At 62.5% G+C, this 19,490-nt stretch overlaps 1 protein-coding gene across 1 annotated transcript; it reads left to right on the forward strand.

The window, feature by feature from the left end:
• The first annotated feature begins 1,296 nt into the window (after positions 1 to 1,296).
• PPP1R9B (protein phosphatase 1 regulatory subunit 9B) lies at positions 1,297 to 17,490 on the forward strand. Its single transcript, XM_035026880.1, has 10 exons — positions 1,297 to 3,170; positions 7,080 to 7,212; positions 8,432 to 8,552; positions 10,370 to 10,474; positions 11,524 to 11,659; positions 12,248 to 12,400; positions 12,494 to 12,547; positions 15,013 to 15,242; positions 15,588 to 15,684; positions 15,885 to 17,490. The coding sequence occupies exons 1-10, from the start codon at positions 1,794 to 1,796 to the stop codon at positions 15,936 to 15,938; spliced, it is 2,460 nt and encodes an 819-aa protein (XP_034882771.1). The 5' UTR covers positions 1,297 to 1,793; the 3' UTR covers positions 15,939 to 17,490.
• Positions 17,491 to 19,490: the final 2,000 nt, after the last annotated feature.

Here is a 19,490-nt window from a genome sequence, read left to right on the forward strand (position 1 = left end):
GGATGGAAGAGAAGAGGGCGGGGGAGGAGGCAGAGACCGCAGGAAGGCCGAGATGCAGGAAGCAGCTGGGAGTGGGGGGAGGCTTTGTGCCTGAGTTGTTCTCTGGGTCCTAGGTTCCACACTGTTCATCATTTCCTGGGATCTGTGGAGTGAAGCCGCGCATCTGGACCTGTCACGGTCTAGGGGGTGGACCTTAACTCCCAGCCCTGGCAGCTGGGGACGGGTAGGGAGCAGCCCCAGGTTCCCTGCTGTGTATTATATGGGGGTTGGGAAGAGCATCACAACAGCTTTCTGGGTTGCCAGGACAGGGGATGTGTAGGTCACTACCATCTTTCCCCCTGCCTCCCTAACACACACTTGCACAACAGTGGCCAGGAACCTTTAGATCAGAGACCCAAGCTAGAGCTCTCACTGGTGAAACTTTGGCCCCAGGCCTCCAGAATTCCTCCGCCCAAACTCCTTCTTCCTGTTTAAGAGGCAAGAGTGCCCAGGTAGGGGCTTGAAGACAGGGATTCCACCCCCTCCCTGGGTGCAGGGCAGGCTGGCCACAGGACACCCCCTTTCAAACTGCCAAGGGGCAAAGGCCAGCTTTGGGCTGCCGCCTGGGGGATGAGGATCATTTCCTTTCTCTGTTTTCCTTCCTCCTCCACCACAAGGCCAGAAACCCTGGGCTAAACTTTCACACCTTAGAAGATTGCAAAAGGTTCTCCATGAGAAATCGTTAAAATGCAGATTCCTGGGCCGGCCTCTGAGATTCTGCTTCCCAAAGTTTGGAGGAGGGCCCAGAAATCTGAATTTAAAAAATTTTAAAGTGCCCAGCGACTTTGAGGCTGGTCTTGAACCACAATAGGGAACTCCAAGGGCCTTGAAGGCAACGATCCTTTGCCCCGCCCCACTAATCTCCCTTCCCATTTGGGGAGGAGAGGGGCCCACACTGAGACCACTGGGGCTGGATTGCCTCCCCCAGTGTTTGGTGGGGCTGTGCTTTTGTGGGTTGTGAGAAGCCGCAGTCAGAGGTTGGGATGGAAGGGCTGAAGACGACAGGCCAGGACCGGAGGGGTCAGCGTCAGGCAGTCGAGAGGGACGGGCAGGGGAGGGGATACATTCGGGAGGAGGGGAAGGGGAGGGCTCACAGACTCCGGCCCCGGAAATCCGATCCCTTTAGGACCCAGAGGTGCCAGTCCCCCAGCGGCGGCGGCGAGAAGGGCAGCCGCTCGGTCTCGGGCAGCCGCCGCTCGGGCAGAGCCAGAGAAAGACCGAGGCTCGGGGCGCGGGGGGGAGGGAGGGAGGGAGGGTGGCGCGGCGGTGGAGCGGCCCGGGCCGGCGGAGCAGCCATGGGCGCCGGGGTGCCGGGCCCCCCGAGAGCCGAGGCCCCCGGCCGGGGTGGGGGACGCCCGGGCTGCCAGCCCTGCTGACACCGCCTCGGACGATGTGAGCCGGCGCCTCCGCCGCTGCTTCGCGGGCAGGGCGCGCGGTCCCACCGGCCCCGGCCGCCGCCGCTTTTCTAATTTGGGTGGGGGCGACCGTAGCAGGCCGCTCGGGCTCTGAAAGAGGGGCTGGCTGTCTGTGGCAGCTGGATTGGGGGAGGCGACCCACACAGGGCGCTCGGAGATTCCCCCCCCCTTTTTTAAGCGGGGTTAACTGTTTTTGGCAGCTTGGTTTGGGGGGAGCCTAAAAAAGGCCTTCCGGGGTTTCTTTTCTCGGGGGGAGGGGGCGGTGGTCCTGACTTGGCCAGCCGCCTGTTGGAGGGGGGGAGCGGGAAGCGAGGGGATGCGCCCCCGTCTCCCCCCACCATGATGAAGACGGAGCCGCGGGGGCCCGGGGGTCCCCTCCGGAGCGCCTCCCCGCACCGCAGCGCCTACGAGGCGGGCATCCAGGCGCTGAAGCCGCCCGACGCGCCCGGGCCCGACGAGGCGCCCAAGGCGGCCCACCACAAGAAATATGGCTCCAACGTCCACCGCATCAAAAGTATGTTCCTGCAGATGGGCACGACGGCGGGGCCGCCGGGCGAGGCGGGCGGAGGCGCGGGCCCCACCGAGGCCCCGCGGGCGCCCGAGCGCGGCGTGCGCCTGTCGCTGCCGCGGGCCAGCAGCCTGAACGAGAACGTGGACCACAGCGCCCTGCTCAAGCTGGGCACCAGCGTGTCGGAGCGCGTGAGCCGCTTCGACTCCAAGCCCGCGCCCTCGGCGCAGCCCGCGCCGCCGCCGCACCCGCCGTCCCGGCTGCAGGAGACGCGGAAGCTGTTCGAACGGAGCGTCCCGGCGGCCGCGGGCGGCGACAAGGAGGCCGCGGCGCGGCGGCTGCTGAGGCAGGAGCGCGCCGGCCTGCAGGACCGGAAGCTGGACGTCGTGGTGCGCTTCAACGGCAGCACCGAGGCGCTGGACAAGCTGGACGCCGACGCCGTGTCGCCGACGGTCAGCCAGCTCAGCGCCGTCTTCGAGAAGGCCGACTCGAGGACCGGCCTCCACCGTGGGCCGGGGCTGCCCAGGGCCGCGGCCGCCGGGGCTCCCCAGGTCAACTCGAAGCTGGTCAGTAAGCGGTCCCGGGTGTTCCAGCCGCCGCCGCCGCCGCCGCCCGCCCCGTCGGGGGATGCGCCGGCCGAGAAGGAACGCGGCCCCGGAGGGCAGCAGCCTCCGCAGCACCGAGTGGCCCCTGCCCGGCCGCCCCCCAAGCCCCGGGAGGTGCGCAAGATCAAGCCGGTGGAGGTGGAGGAGAGCGGGGAGTCTGAGGCCGAGGCGGCGCCCGGGGAGGTGATTCAGGCGGAGGTGACGGTCCACGCGGCCCTGGAGAATGGCAGCACCTTGGCAACCACTGCCAGCCCCGCGCCGGAGGAGCAGAAGGCCCAGGCGGCCCCCGAGGAGGCCACGGCGACCGTGGCGGCGCCTGAAAGAGGGGTAGGCAACGGCCGGGCCCCGGACGTGGCCCCGGAGGAGGCGGATGAGTCCAAGAAGGAGGACTTTTCGGAGGCAGACTTGGTGGACGTGAGCGCCTACAGTGGGCTGGGGGAGGACTCTGGGGGAAGTGCCCTGGAGGAGGACGACGAAGAAGACGAGGAGGATGGGGAGCCCCCCTACGAGCCCGAGTCGGGGTGCGTGGAGATTCCGGGGCTCTCGGAGGAAGAGGACCCGGCCCCGAGCCGGAAGATCCATTTCAGCACGGCGCCCATCCAAGTAAGTGAGCCCCCCTCCCCGCCCCCGCGCCGCCCCTGCCACGTGCACGCCGTCGCCCCCGCCTTGCCAGCCGGGTTTGGCAGGCTGAGTCAGCCCCTGCCACCCAGCCCCCTTCCCAGAAGTTACCACCCTGAGGGGGGCGTGGGGGAGTTCCAGCTGTTTGTCAGAGGGGGACGATTTTCAGGCCCCAGACGAGGGCGGCCTGCCCCGACCTGCCCTCGGGTTCCTGTGCCTGCTGCCTCGCCCTGGCTCCGCCGCACCCGCATCCCGGACACCTGCTTCCCCTTCCTCTCTCCCAGGCTCTCTTCCTCCAGAGGCTGCTTGAGGCTGGGGCTTGGGTGGGGGGAAGGTGTGTGTCTGTGTGTGTGTCCTCAGGAGACCCTCCCCACATTGGTCCTTACTCCACCCCGGGGGGGGGGGGAGTGGGGGAGCTTAGAAACACCCCCTGCGTTCCCCCTGTAGAGGAGGGAGGAGCCAAGAACTTCCTAAAACGAAGGTGTAGGGGACCGTAACCCTCCTCCATCCTGTCTGTAGCCCCCACCCCAAGTTTGCAGAAGTGAAAGAGGGAAGCAGGTCTTTGAGGGTGAGCTGAGCTGGGGCCATGTGACTGGCGGTGGGGGAGAGGCCTGGTGCTGGGGCCCTGTTCCCTGGGGTCTGTGCCGGGCCAGCTGGGGAGGTGGAGGTGTTGGGTTCCGCAGGCAGCAGGCGCCTGGCCTGGCCCATGAGGGGGCTGGGCCTTGGGCAGGGCACAGAACAGAGGGGTGGGGCCGGGAAAGCCCCCAGGATGCCCGGCAGCTACCACATGCCTTTGCTCTTGGCTGCTCAGTAGGGCACACTCCCATGGCCTTGGCAAGCTCCAAGCGCTCTTGCCACATTCTCTGGGTGCCCTGAAAGACGGATGGGAGCTGCCCCCTTGGGGGTCTCTTCCCCCATCCCCACCACCACTCTTGGCGATTGGTCCGTGGCTTGTGCCAGCGCCCTGAGATCCTCAGAACAGTGCCAGTGTGGGTGGTGGGGACATTCCCGGGAAGAATTAGGAGCCCTAGGTCACCCCTGCTTCCTGCCACCCTCCAATCTTGGCTGGCGCATCCAGCCTAGATGGCCCTTTCTCAGTGCCCCAGGCTCAGCTGTGCCCAGCACCGGGTCCGCTGCAGGAGGGTGTCCAGGCCCCAGACTCTCCTAGGCCTGGACCCTGCCTTTACCTCTCCCCAGCCAAGCCCTCGTCTGTCTGCTCAAAGTTTCCGTAACTGCTCCTGGACACTGAGGCCGCCCACGATTCCTCCCGGCCCTCCTGGAGTATCAGCGGCTGCCCCTCTCCCCCGCCCCCACCCCAGCCAAGGCCTGAAAGATGCTACTCTGCCAGGCCAGCCCTCCCCCTTCTGGGGCTGCGACCTTATAAGTCCTTCCTCCTCCCTCGCTGTCCTGAGGGCTAGGGGATCCTGGACGGGATCCTGGATGGGATCCTGGACGGAATGGAGGATGAGGGCGTTTCTTGGGACCTGAGGAGTCAGGGCCCCCCTCGCCCCTCCAAATCACCAGTTCTCTGAGCAGCCTGATCCAGAGATGGAGTTTGTTGGTCTTTCAGTCCTGGGCCTCTGACTGTCTATATTTGACACCTTACCCTGATTTTTGGGTAAAAAATAGCGCATGATTTAGAGCAGTGCTCCCTGGTCCCTGGTGACTCTTGCTCGCACGAGTGCGGGAGCCAGTGGTCCGTGGTGCTGCCTTGGCGTGTCTGACTTTTGACCTCGCTGGGGATTTCCTCCTCCCCACCCTGGACAGTGGGTTCCAGTTTTTCCCCCTCCCTGCCCCCACCCTGCATTGACACTGATTCCCAGGTCTGGTGCCCTGCGGATGACCCAGTTGTTGCCTTTGTGGAGGCTTCTGCTGAGGACAGAGAGCCCAATTCCATGTTGTCACTTGGGGCAGGGGACAGGGCCCAAGCCGCTGATCGGCTGGGCACGTCATGGTGGGCAATGTGAGGGGCGGTCTGGGGCCTCTGAGCCCGAGGGTTTCCTGCAGGGGGCAGGATTTGATCAGCTGAGAAGAGAGGGGAGGGCAAAGCCCGGGGCAGGCTGGGAGGGTGTTTTGGAGGTCACAGTGTGTTCACTGCCTCGCACACACGCATCGGGGAGGGCACCACAAAGACTGAGGGATGAAGGGACCCTGTCCCTTGGAGCAGAAGGTGAGGGGCAGGGGACTCAGATGCAAAAGTGGGCCAAAGCCGATTTGCCAAGCCCAGGGCATGAGTGCAAGGGGGGGGACAGAGTCACAGGTGACCCACCCACCAGGGCCCAGCTGGGTGCAGTCTCATCCTGCCCTGCCACGGGCTGACCCAGGTGACCTTGGCAGCAGACCTGGCATCTTATGCTGTGTGCAGACTGGATGGCGCATCCCTCCAGGGGCTCGGAGGCCAATGGCCAGATGTCAGGAGGGTAGTCCGGCCACTGCCCAACTGACAACGAGCTCTAAGGGCCCGAGCTTGGTTTCTCTAATGTAGTGAAATCGAGGGCAGTGAGTGAAGTGACCACATAGGCCCCTCCCAGCTGCACTTCTAATCCTGTGAAACCCCACTGTGGGAGCGAGGCTCTGGTGGGGGGGAGTGGAGGATGACACTGAGTGAGCCCAGACAAAGGCTGGGACACAAGTCTGCTGCCTGCCAGGGTGCCCATGGGCCTGCTCCTGGAGGAGAGGGGGCCCTGGCAGGGGCCTCGGGGGACACGGAGCTCCATTCCAGCTGCTCAGGCCTCAGGCCCAACTGTCGGATAGAGCTGCTCCCACCCTTTCTCGCCCCTGCTTGGCTCCAAGTGGTGCCAACCTGTCGCTGCAGGCCATGAAGCATGAACGCATCATGGTACCCCGAATGGTGCTCATTAACCTCCCACTGGGGGTACCCCCGCCTGGACCCAAAATTAGGTACTCCCACAGAGCCCCTGCCCTAGCCTCTCTGTTCTCTGGAGGAGGTTTGGAATTCCCCTTCTCACTGAGAGACACAGGAAGGGGACAGCAGAGGGGTAGAGGGGACAACAAGGTAGGGCTGGCCTTAGGGCCCCCATGCAGACTGGGTTCACTGGGGACAAAGTCAGAGAGGCTGCCACCTCCCTGAGCTCCTTGCTTTCACCAGGGTCCTGGGCCTCTGGCCTGGGCCTTCTAGTGCACTGGGGATAAGGGGCACACCTCAGAGCTGCTTCTCGGGAGGGAAACTGAGGCCTGGTCATGCAGGCAAAGCCACGTGGGCCTGGCATTCTCCCCCATCCACCTTCTGCCACCTGAGGGACACCTCAAGTGGAGGGCTGCCCTTTCTCCGTGGGAAGGTGGAGGTGATCTTTTCTGCTTCCCTCCCCCACCCTGGCTTCAACTTCAGGTTCAGGTCAGCTGGGTCCTGGGTGCCCCCGTCTTCTTCTGTTCCTCTCTCTCTCCTCCTCTCTCCCCTGTCCCTGCGTCTCACACCCGCTCCCCCCTCTCTCCCCATCTGGCATCCTCCAGGATCTTCTCCATTCTTACTCCCCTCCTCCTCTGCCCCTCTACTCCTGCTCAGCCTGTTCTTTCCACTCTCCCGCCGTCTGTCTGGCTCTCTGGCTCCCTGTGTTTCTTTCTGCCCCAGTCTGTTGTTGGTCTGTCTCTGACCTGAGGTCTGGCTTCCTGAGTCGGCTGGTTTCTCGAGGATTGCCCTTCCTTTCTTTCTACAGCAGCCACGCGCACGCCAGTTGGGGCTGTGGGGGAGAATAATGGTGTGGATGGGGCAACTGCGCCCCTTTCTCCGGGGCCCTGCGGGCTCGAGCAGCAGAAGGGCCTGCCGCCCGAGCTGGGGTCACACTGGGGCTGGGGGAGGCCCGGAGCAGTAGAGGAACGCCGGCGGGCGCCGGGCACCAGCCCTGCCCCTGCCTCTGACGAGTGGCCCCTCCGCAGGTGTTCAGTACCTACTCCAACGAGGACTACGACCGGCGCAATGAGGACGTGGACCCCATGGCTGCCTCGGCTGAGTATGAGCTGGAGAAGCGTGTGGAGAGGCTAGAGCTGTTCCCTGTGGAGCTGGAGAAGGGTGAGAGGCCGGGGGCCGGGGCCAGGCCGCAGGGGCGGCGGGGGCGGTGGTGGTGGTCGCCTCTCTGGCGCCAGCTCTGCCCTGGTCCCCTGTCAGTGCCCCCAGCCAAGCGGACTGCAGCAGCCCCCGCCCCCCCTCCCCCGGGCCTGCCGTACCCTGTGCTCCTTCGGGTGCCGGGTCCCCAGGGCCACGCGCTGAAGGAGCCGTCCCAGCTCACTTAGACGCTGCAATAGGGGCGGGGCAGGGAACGGGGGGGGGGCCGCTAGGACAGTACGTGGACTCAGGTCAGTGGGGTCCCCAAGGAAGTTATGCTGGCATTGAGCTCTGAAGATGGGAATTCAGGGGAGCATGTGGGAAAGAGAGGAGAGGCTTGGCTACATTTTGATCACGAGGGCAAGAAGGGTATGCAGGGCCTAATAGACCATGTGGAGGACACTGTTCTCTAAGATGGACAGGAAACCATGGCAAGGCGTGGGAAAGGTATTCTAGAAGGACCACGTGAGGCTGTGCTGGGGGGAGAAGGGTCATAAGTGGATGGAGAGAGATCACAGTGTGGACAAGATGATGGCCATGTGGGAAGTGCATGTACTTGAGAGATCCTTGGGGGGTAGAATCTGCAGGATCTGGTGGTTATTTGGTTCTGGCTGAGACGGTGAGGGGGAGGGAGGAGTCCAGGCGACTCCCAGGCCCCATGAGGGAGTAGCAGACAGGAAGAGGCTGTTTGTGGGGGAAGATAAGAGTTGGGATGTCAGAGACCCATGAGACAGGAGGGGACAGCTGTGGAGAGAAGAGCAGGAGGTCTTGGGTCATGGAGACCCTAAGTATGGATGAGTCTGTGTAGAAAAGAAGACCCCCCCCCGCCTTTCCATCCCTCTGGATCCCTTATCTGTGTGTACAGTAGACTCTGGCCCCCCCAAGACGCCTGGGCCCCCCTCAGCATGCCCTGCTGCTCATCGGTTCTTGTGAGGGGCAAAGGGCAGGGGGTGACCCAGGAGCTTCCCAGTTGGCTTGGCAAAGAGGGGATAGACAGAACAGTGTCTCTGCCCCAGTTGTGGACCTCTCCTAAGCATGGGGACTGCTGCCTGAGGTCGGGCCGTGCCCTGGGGTGAGGTTGGGGGTGGGGGGTGTCTCTCACTCTGTCCCCTGCAAGCCCTGGCTGGGACGCCTCACCTCACCCCCACCTCCCAACACCAGCCTGTCCTGATTTTCTGCTCCACAGACTCCGAGGGCCTGGGCATCAGCATCATCGGCATGGGGGCCGGGGCGGACATGGGCCTGGAGAAGCTGGGCATCTTCGTGAAGACGGTGACCGAGGGTGGTGCGGCCCACCGGGACGGCAGGTACCCCTCTCCCCCATCAGCCGTCAGCTGCAGGCCAGGCCACCGAGCCAGGATGGGCCCCTGTCTGTGTGGGGTTCAGGTGTTCGTGGAGCCTTACTGTGCCAGGTGCTGGTCCAGGGGGTACAGCGGTGAACAAACCCACTGGGAACCCTGCCCAAATGGCGCTTACGTTCTTTGTGGGGTGGGGAGGGGGCTGCACGGAGGCATTGTATGTCCTGTTTTTTGGGCGTGTGTGGGCTATGGGAGGGAGAGCACAGCCATGGAGTCTGTGTTCCTGGTGGATACATCTGAGCTTTTTTTTTTTTTTTTTTCCCCACTTAGCAAATATCGCTGGCTCTGTGGCAGGGCTGGAGTCAGGCCCTGGGGAGTCAGTGACGGCTTCCCTTGCCCTCGGGAAGCATGTGGTGTGGTGAGGCAGACAGACATCCAAGTGGACACGCAGCAAATGTGGGAAAAGCACAGGGTGGCATGAAGGCATAAAAAGCAGGACTTGCTCTCTCTGGATAGCAGGGAAGGCTTCCTGGAGAGGTGATGTCGGAGCTAAGGCCTGGGGATGAGCCGGACTTAGTTAGGCTGAGGGAGTAGAATGTGCAAAAGGTTCCAGGAAGGGGACTGAAAGCCCGCAGGTATGGCCGGAGCCTAGAGAACAAGGGGGATGCGGGCGTGTGGTGTACCTGGGAGGAGACTGCTCCTTGTGTGAGCGCACGTGTGAGCGTGTGTACCTGTGTTTGGCCTCTGAGGCTGGAGGGGCCAGAAGGTTCAGGAGGGCCTCCTGGAGCCCTGGGCACCCAGCGACCCCTCCGTGGGCCACTCCACTGTGTATGTATCACAGGGGGGACGTGGGAGGGGCTTTGGGGCATCCCCAGCGTTGTTGTAAGTTGGCAGTTGATATCAGGGGAGGCTTGTGGTGGCACCTCCAAACCCAGACCCCCTCCATATGACAGAGATGAGTGGGTGTCCCTGTAGGGGCTGGGTGGCTTTGGGGTCATGTTGCTAGAGCTTCTGCCTGCTGTGGCCCAGGTGGCGTGGGGGGTGGACAAAAGGCCGGTGACAACCCGAGCTCTTTCACTTACCCCCCCCCCCCCAGTTTGGACTTCCAGAGCCGTTCCTGTGGTCCCCTGTTGGCTGTTGGCAGCGTGGGGAGTGTGTGCACGTGGGAGAGAGTGCCCACATGCACCAGGGGGTGAGCCGCTCACAATAGGCCATTTCCTCCACTTCCGCAGAGGAGCCCTGACAGAAGGCCTGGAGCGCGCAGGGGGGTGGCAGTGGAGGAAGGAGGTGGCCAGGGGGCCTGCCATCCCCCTCGGCGGGCCAGGCTGGCCCACCCCCATCTCTGTCCTTCTGGGGTGGGGAACCAGGGCGTCTGCTGCCACACCCAGAACATGGTGGGGGCTGTGCCCGTCTCGGGGTGCGGCGAGCACAAGAGTATGCCATGGGGGTCTCAGGCATTTGGGAGAAAATCTTCAGACCCGTAAGAGGACCACGTGTCACCTGTGCTTTGGGTGTGCGTGGTGGCCACGAACACTGTGGGTGTCACACTACTCCGTCGGGTGTGATGGAGGAGGGGACGAGGGTGTGATTATCACACGAAGTGTGCTTGGTCCAGCCTGTCTGTGTCGGGTTTGCTTGCCCAGGTCTCACTGCCCAGTGGTGGGTCCGGCTGATCCCTGACCCTCTGGCCCCATGCATTTTATGCCAGTAGACAAAGTACCAGGACCCAGGGAGGACTGAGCCTCAGGTCCTGATGGTGGGAGACCACCGCCACCTCCGCTCCAGTTCCCCTGTGATGGTCCCCTAACCAGTGTGGCCTCTCCCAGGATCCAAGTGAATGATCTCCTGGTGGAGGTGGATGGCACGAGTCTGGTTGGAGTCACCCAGAGCTTTGCGGCCTCCGTGCTCCGGAACACCAAGGGTCGCGTGCGGTAAGGGCCGGCAGTGCCCGGCTGGGTGGGGAGTGGGAATAGACGGGAGGCCTGGCCCTCATCCCGCCTCTCTGCCCGCCTGCCCACACCCAGATAAGGCTCTGGGTGGCCCACCTTATAGAGGAGCCTCCACGGCCTCCCTGCCGGAAGGAATGGCTGTACCCATAGGCCTGCCCCACGCGCTGCCGGCCACCGGCGCTCGGGTTCCAAGGCCCATGGCCTGCAGCGCCTCCAACCTGGCCTCCTTCCCCTGCCTGTCCGTGACTCAGTCACTGAAGAGCCAAGACGTGCATGGAGAATGCCATCCAAATTGGGGTCCCCCCACCAGGCACTTCATCCTTCCCTCCTCACCAGCTGTGTAATCCCGGGAGGACTCCCCTCCCCGGGCCTGTCAATAGAGGGAATTGGGTTAGAGGCTCCTTCTGTCCCTCTCTGGCATAACATTCAGGGACCACTCCCTGCCCTCTCTAAAAGGGGCACTGCCCCCAGGAAAGGGTGGTGGAGAGAAACAGGATGTGGGTGGCCACGGAGAGGAGGGGCTAGTGCCTGGAAGTTCCACTATTTCCTCTCCATCCTAATCTCCACTCACCATCATCCCGCCCCTTCCTGAAGCCTGGGGGCTTGGAGCTCACAGAGATACCCCTCCACAGCCCCACGGCAGGGCAGTGGGGAAGCAGGCTGCTGGGACGGGTCAGCTTCACCATTCCCCTGCCTCGTTTTCTCCCCTGTGGTGGAGGAAGAGCCCCCTGCCCTGGCAGCCCCTGAGCTCCTGTCCCCTGCAGCCCAGCAGGGGGTTTGGCTGACATCACCCCTCCCCCAAAACTGGCTGCGAGGGTTAGTGGGCCTTCTGGCTGTCCAGGGAAGGAAACCCAAGAAGGGCCCCCAGCTCCCCCCATTCATTATTAACACTCCACAGCCTCTGGACTCAGCCCTCTCATTTCACCTCCCTTGGGAGGGTCTGAGTGTGGAGAGGGGAGCACCAGCTGGGAGGATAATGGTATCACCCAGGTGAAGACAGAGGCAGGGGGATGACGCTCGTGCCCCTGCAGGTTTATGATTGGCCGGGAGCGGCCAGGCGAGCAGAGCGAGGTGGCCCAGCTAATTCAGCAGACCCTAGAACAGGAGCGATGGCAGCGAGAGATGATGGAGCAGAGATACGCCCAGTACGGGGAGGATGACGAGGAGGTAGGGACTCCCGGCCTGGCCGGCAGCCCCATCGCCCCCTGGTGGCTGGATGGAGCATCACACCTATCCTCTGCCTCGGCGCCTTTCCCAGGCCTCGTGAAGGAGGCCAGGGCACCTTTCCCTATCCTGGGGGCGTCCTCAGACTGAGGGAGGAGATGCAGACCCTTCCTTCAAAGAACCCTTAGTCTGATGGAGGAGTCACACTCTGTCTTCAGAGAGCCTTCCTGCTCCTACAAGGAAAATGCAGTTCCCTCCGAGTCCCTGCTCTGAGACGAAGGCATGGCCTCTACCTTCAGGGAACCTAATCTAAGGAAGGAGGTGGCTCCAGACCTCAGGGGACCCGCAGTGCGAGGGGAAAAGCACAGGCGGTTTCTTCAGGGGTCCCAGTCTCATGGGGGAACTACCAGGCTGTTGGGGGAAGATCTAGACCATGCCACCGGGGTGGCCCCAGCCCCCTGAGGCGTGACCCACAGCCCTGGGTAGCTCCCGGTCTGACACTGACAGGCTGTTGCCAGTCTAAGCCCTGCTCTTCGGGGCTCAGGGGGGCTGAGGTGGGCAGGGTGCACAGCCTCCCTGCTCCCTTCGCAGACAGGAGAATATGCCACCGACGAGGATGAGGAGCTGAGCCCCACGTTCCCGGGTGGCGAGATGGCCATCGAGGTGTTCGAGCTGGCGGAAAACGAGGATGCCTTGTCCCCTGTGGACATGGAGCCCGAGAAGCTGGTGCACAAGTTCAAGGAGGTGGGAAGAGGGGGTCCCTGGGGTGGCGGAGGGCAGAGGCAGGCCATGACCGACTCCAGCCAGAGCTGAGCACCTGCCTCTCTGCCCCCACAGCTCCAGATCAAGCATGCTGTGACTGAGGCAGAGATCCAGCAGCTGAAAAGGAAGGTAAGAATGTGGCACGGGGAGGGGGGGAATGAGGGCTGGGGGGATGACCCCCCCCACTTCTCACCTGCAGACACTGACACTTGTCACCCACAGGCAGAATCAGAACAAGCTGCTGCTCTGAGGCAGGGGAGCGTAGTGTTAAAAGCTTGAGCTCGGGACCCCTGTGTGCCACCGTCCACTTGCTGCCCTGGGCCTCAGTCCCCTCCCCTGTAGAATGGGATGATAATAGTGCCCACACTGTACGTTCCGTCGTGAGGATTAAATGAGACAAGGCATATAAAATCCTTAGCACAGCACCTGGCTCGTAAAAGGTGCTGAACAAAAAGTCGAGCTGAGCTACTAGACCGAGTGACACAGGTCACTCTAGGTGTCGTCACATTGCTCCTGTCCCCCACCTGTCCTCTACAAACAGGCTCAGCAATCGTTGTAAGCTACCCAGGGATACACGCACTGACACATGCCAGCCTGGACCCGGGCCTCCTCACCGGGCTGTCTGGAGTCACCCGCTCCGTGGTGACACGGAGACAGTGGGCCGGGCTTCACGTGACACGATACCCAGGGCAGCAGCTGGATATGTAGCCTCCCGCTACGTTCCTCTGCGGGAGACACACAGGCACAGCCCTCTCCCCGGAAGTGTCACAGGACATGTGCATTCTCGCGCTCCCCGATGGTGACACTCGCGACATACACAGACACACACGTACTCTGCACCGACACCCCCTCGAGGCCCGTTGGGTGCCAGCGCGCTCGCAGGCGGCCGACACGCAGACTTCACCTTGCCGGTCTGCACTGGGCCCCTGCTGGGCCTGGACGTTCGGTGTCCCAACTGCCACGGGGCTTCCGGTGTGGCGGGGAGAGGCGGCTCGTGGGGGCCGCGCGGCCACGGGACACCCACCTCACATGGAGAGAGGGGAGGTCACAGCTGAGCCTTGGGGAGCAGGCAGGGTTTAGTGACTGAGGCCGAGGAAGGGCGCCCCCCGGGGGCGAGAGGGTCGAGCCTGGAGGAGGCCCGCTGACTGTGGGTCCATTCCTGTGGGCACGGGGTGGGAGGCTGAGCGGGCCTGCAGGGGTGGGGGTGGCGGCTGCGGCTGGCAGGGTCCCGACTCCCCACGAAGGACTCTGGCCTTGGTCCCGCGGCCACAGGGGGACTAGAAGGGGGAAAGGTCACTGCCTACGCGGTGGAAGGACATGCGGGTGGGCAGGACTCGGAGGCTGGCAAAGCAGCCGTGCTGGTGGTGTCCTGGGGGGTGGTGGGGATGGTGGCCCGGGTTGCCCGGAGTGCAGGCAGAGGGGAGGAGAGGAAGGGCGGGTTGGAGCTCATTTCTGAGGTCGAGATGACAGGCCATGCTCCCGGGTGGATGCAGAGCAGGAAGGGGCCGGGGGCGGGGGGGTGGGGGGGGCCACAAGTCAAAGGTCTGTTCAGGCTTTCAATTTGTAGACGCCGGTCGAGTGCCTTCCGAGCGCCCCGCACGGTTCCAGTGCCTGCAGTGCGCAGAGGCGGATTTACTCCCTGCCCTCGCGCGGCTTAGTGTGCACGCTGGTGTGTGTTCCGTCATCAATGGACACGGGGCTCTGCAGGAGAGCGCGGGCTCGCTGAGCTCCTGGAGCAGGGGGGTGCGGCAGCGGCTGCTGCTGGAGGGAATCCCAGGAGACTTCTCTGGGGACGTGATACCCTGAGCAGAGAGTGGAGGGGTGAGCTAGTGGGAAATAATGCGCCAACGGGGGAGGAGGTGGGGACGCTCTCAGCAGAGGGAACGGGGCAAGTCTGAGGGTCTGCAGGAAGGCCCCTGTGGCCGGGGCACAGACAGCAAGTGGCATCTGCAGCCAACGAGGCTGGAGGGGCAGGCAGGGGCGTGAGGCTGAGCGCTGGTGCGGCAGCGAGATCCTGGAAAGGAGGAATAGGTTTGTGCGGGTGGGGTCAGGCCTGGGGCACGCACGGTGCCCGTGAGGAGCGGGGAGACAAGGCGGGCGAGGAGCCAGGATTGTTGACGCCACGGATACAGGGACTGGGCAGCAGTACCAGAGCTGCAGAGGGGACAGAGGGCCATGGTGAGCCTCCCCTGGCCCGCTCTTTCACATCTACCATCTTACTGGAGCCCCGTGAGCTTGGCAAGGCAGGGGTCGGTCTCGTTTCACAGGTGGGAGGACTGAGGCTTAAGCCGGAAGTTGCCTCGCCCCAGGTCACAGAGCGAGTCACTGACCAACCTGGGCCTCTTGCCGGCTAGGAGCGTGGTGCGGTGTGGGGGCCCTGGCTGGGGGCTCCGCGGCTGAGCCCCCACGTCTTCCCTCTCCAGCTTCCAGTTCTCAGGCTCAGCCAACAGGAGTTGGCAGCTGGGGGGGGGGCGGGGGGCAGTGAACTCCAAATCTGCAGGAGTCACCCGGAGGCTGGCGCTGGCGCCAGGATTGGGGCGCCCCTCGGCTCCCTGCGGCCCCCACCAGTCCATGGCTGCTCCTTCCCCCCTCAGCTGCAGAGCCTAGAGCAGGAGAAGGGGCGGTGGCGGGTGGAGAAGGCCCAGCTGGAGCAGAGCGTGGAGGAGAACAAGGAGCGCATGGAGAAACTGGAGGGCTACTGGGGCGAGGCCCAGAGCCTGTGCCAGGCTGTGGACGAGCACCTGCGGGAGACCCAGGCCCAGTACCAGGCCCTGGAGCGCAAGTACAGCAAGGCCAAACGCCTCATCAAGGACTACCAGCAGAAGTACGTGGTCAGGGGGCTGGGAGTGGGGCTTCCTGGCCCGGGGAGGGCTGAGAGGCCCTTAGCGGCAGCTCTTCCCCTCCCCCCCGCCCCCAAGCTGAGTAGGGAGGCAAGGAGCACAGAAGGTGGAGGGCCCCATGGTGGGGGTACCTGGGCTCAGAATGACTGGCTACTGGAGCCAGCAGTCAGGCCCCAGAGGTTTTGGGAAGAGCTGGGGCCTCCCGACTTAAGGGAGAGGGACAGAGCTGCCCAGGTGGGCCTAAGGACAGGGCTGAGGATCCTGAGACTCCTTGGATGGAAGTCAGACTACACACCCTTACCCACGGTCTGTCCCCTGCTGATCCCTAGGGAGATCGAGTTCCTGAAAAAGGAGACCGCACAGCGCCGGGTTCTGGAAGAGTCAGAGCTGGCTAGGAAGGAGGAGATGGATAAGCTCCTGGACAAGGTAGGCCCGGGATGCCCTGGGGGCCGGTGCCTATAGAGGGGGCAGCAGGTAAGCTCCCCTTCAGTACCTCCTCTGTGGGTCCTGGAGGGAGAGAGGGAGTCATACTGCTGGCTCAGGGTCCTGTCCCCATTAGGGGGTCAGAAGGGGCAGGGCCCACGCCTGGTGTCCAGGCCTGACCCCCTCTCCCTTTTGTTTGCCAGATCTCAGAACTGGAAGGAAACCTGCAAACACTGAGGAATTCCAATTCTACTTAACAGGAATCATTCCTTGACGGGACAATAATTAATCCCCTCCCATTGTCCTCCCTCCCCTGTCCTCAATAATTCACCCCGCCCCCTACCAGCCTGGGGACAGGTGCCCCGACTTCCCCACCCTCCGCCCCGCCTCCCCCAGCTTCAGGGACCAGAGGGCCTGGGCAGACAGAGGTGGCTGGAAGGACGGCCTCCTTCTTGCCCTATGGGGCTGAGGCACAGAGGCCAAGGGATGCCGATGGTTGGCCTGGGTGGTGGATGGACACAAGGACCTGAGGACCATACTGCCAGACTTTATAACCTCCAGCCTTTGTCTCTGGACTGGAATGGGGCTGGGGGCTCTCCCAGCATCTCACCACCTGGAGGCTGCTCCCTGCCCACGGGGCTCCTAGGCGACCCCTGGGCCTCTTGACTTGAGATTCTACCTTCTTGGCCCTTTCCCTGTCCCCCATCATTGTGCTGTCTCTGTTGCATTCTGACCCTCCTGCTGGGAGGGGCTGCCTCCACACCTCCTCCCATCCTGGTCCCCCCATCCAGGAGGGACAGAGTCTACCCCTAAGCCTGGAGGCTGGGCCTGGCCCTGCACTGACTTCTCATGCATCCTTCGGGAAAAGGGGAGAGTCCAGGACACCTGGTCCCCAGCTCCCCCTTTCCTGGGGCAGCAGCCCTCAATTTTTCCTTGTGCCTCCCCACCCCCAGGTGCCAAATAGCCATAACCTCCTCCTGGAACTGTTCTGTGGCCTCTCTGGGCTCCAGGTTTCCTGGCCAAGCCTGGGAATGCCAGGGAAGAGAGGTCAGCTTAGGGGGCCTGGCTACAGAGCCCCTGGTCTTAGGCGAGGGGAACATTTCCCACTGGAGAGCCAGGCCCTGCCCTGCCCAGGGCCACACCTGGAAGCCTTGTACTAACATGGCAAATTCAGCCTCACTCCGCCCACACCCACAATTTTCCAAGGTTTTGACTGGAGGGCAAAATTTTACTACTACTCATCTTTTTGGAGACCAGGGCTGCCCTGCTGGCAGCCTGCTTTCTAAGTGAAATCCGCTCCGTTTCCCCACTGTAACCCCAAATTGGGGCTTGGACCAAGGGAGGTGAGGCCCGCCCCCCCCCCAGGTTCCCTCCCCTTTCAGGATCCATCTCTCATTTTGCCTCTTCCTCCTGTCCCTGCCCCAGACTGGATTTTTGTTCATTTTTTAAAAACAGACAGCCCCCATCACATCGTTTGGGCTTCTCGTCCCCTGTAAATAGACCACGCCATCGATCAGTATTTCTCGCCCCGGCCCCCCCGCCCCCAGAAGTGCCCCTACCCCCTGAAAAAGCTGGCTGTCTCAGTGCCCGCGCCCACGCGCTTCGCCTCCTCCGCCGCCGCAGATGGGGGGGCGGGGCCAGGTGGGCGGGGCCGCGGGGCGCTTCCGGTTTCTCGGGCCGGCACCGCCCCTGCCCCGCCCCCCCGCAGGACTGCGTCTCTGTATATAATATATATATGTATGTATTGTTCCCGGTTTTGTACGGACCATGCCCTCTGTCAGGTCGTCCCCATAAAAGCAGCCCCCAGAGCCTCGCTGCCTGGTTTCTTGATTCGTGGGGGAGGGACAGGGTTGTTGGCCGGTGCCCCGAGGTCCCCTCCTACCGGTGCGGCCTTCACTGTGAGGATCCTTCTCATGGGGATCCTATTTTCCAGCTTCCAGCAAACTCCCTCTTTGCCACCATTTCCCCCATCAGCACCCATGCTTTTTTATCCATTCCTCTTGGGCAGGGTTGGGGTTTCTAGAGAGTTCCTTAGCCCCATCGCATTTCCTTTTTAGGAGGCCTCTGACAGAGTTCAGAGGATGGGTTAGATAAGTGAGGATAAGGCGAACCGCAGGTCCCTTCCCTGAGAAGTCTAACCTCATGGGGATACTCAGCCTGTACTCTCACAAGGCACCCTACCTGAGGTACCTGAAGGATCAAAGGTCTCCTGGGGGTGGGAGGTGACACGTCGGAGCAGTTTTGTGCCTGGGGTCCTAGAAAATTTGAATAGCCCTAGCCCCTTGCTCTGTGCCAGGATGGTTGGGTGCTAACTCACCAGCTCTGATAGAATGGGTCTGGCAGTCCAGATGCCAGGGTTCTAAAGACAAGATTTGGTGAAGTCCCAGAGAGCGGAGAGAGCAGGGGGCAGTAGGACCAAGGCTCAGGCAGTCCCCGACACCAGCCTTGCCTTGCACTGGGTGCTGGTGTGTGCATGTGTGAGAGAACAGAAGCACAAGGCACTCATGCAGGAGAGTGGCCTGGCCCCCAAGGGGATTGTCACATTCTCCTTTGCCTGAAGGAATGAAGTCCCAACATCAGACTCTTTGTGGTCACTCTGATGGGTCGCTGACAGCACCTGAGATGACTGGCCTCTACCAGAACTCCAGGTGGCAGTCAGCACCTGAGACAGCCACTCCCTTGAGGATGGTTTTGTCACACAAGTCTCATGTGAAGCCAAATTCAGGCTTCCCACCCCTTCCTCTCAAAAATCCTAGTTCTACACCGCAGGGCCATAGAGCACCCATCCAGCCTGCCGCCCACTTGCGGGGCACCTGGAAACCTGGGGATAGTGACCATGCCTCTCAAGGCATCTTCCCTGGGTGGATCAACCTTGGGATGCTTCTGGGAAGAAAGATCCAAGTGGCTGAATCCCAAGATCAGAGACCACCAAACCACAAGGCCGCAGGTCATGGCTCCAGAGACAGAAGTCACTGAGGCCCTGCTTGGGAAACCTAGCCAAGAAATTCCAACAAGTGAAGTGGCCTGACCAACCTGGGTGGTTTGACTGGAGCTGTTTCTAGGGTGAGGTCCTGCTGTGCCCCCCCCCCCATCTGTCCTGTGTATTATGTGAGGGGCCTGTACATCGTATATTCCAAAAGGTCGGCCAGGTGGTTCCCAGTGTCTAAGCCTGAGTATGTTGTACGGCGGGGGGGTGGGGGTGTTATGTGTGGCTTTCCTTTGAATTTCTCAGGCCTAAAATGTGACATGACCATGAACTATGTCCACGTTTGGGGCTATGTCAAGTGGCCAGGGGTAGGCCCATGTGAGGCTTGTCACCTCAGCCCTGCCCTGTCACGGGCTCCGTTCTTAGGAGCTTGAGCAGGTTTACCAGAACCCCAGCACTTGCCATAGGAGAGGGAAACCAAATGAAGGGCATTTTCTCAACTCCCGGAGATCAGGCATCACTAAGAACAGGGAGTCCTCCCAGGTCCTATAGCCTAGAAGACACCCTCCCACAGAACCTGTCCCTGCCCCCCAGCCCTGGTGTTACATACCCATGATCTCCCTATTCCCTACAGGGCCTATATAACCAACCCTCCCCATCAGGTCTCACCAGATGCATGAAAACCATGTCCTCTTTCAAGACCCCAGACTTAGCCCTGTAGGATGTCACCCAGAGTCCCCACCACCTCCCCAGATCACCACAATCTGGCCAGCACATGGCTGCCAGCAGATTCTGAAGACACGCAGAGACCCCCAAACTCCCACAGATTTCTTAGGATACCTTCAGCCCTCAAAGCTTATTAATTCAGTCTTCCCCCATGCCA

Source organism: Mirounga leonina, unplaced genomic scaffold (genome assembly GCF_011800145.1).
Source record: "Mirounga leonina isolate KUSES-001 unplaced genomic scaffold, KU_Mleo_1.0 Mir_200, whole genome shotgun sequence".
Lineage (NCBI taxonomy): Eukaryota > Metazoa > Chordata > Mammalia > Carnivora > Phocidae > Mirounga > Mirounga leonina.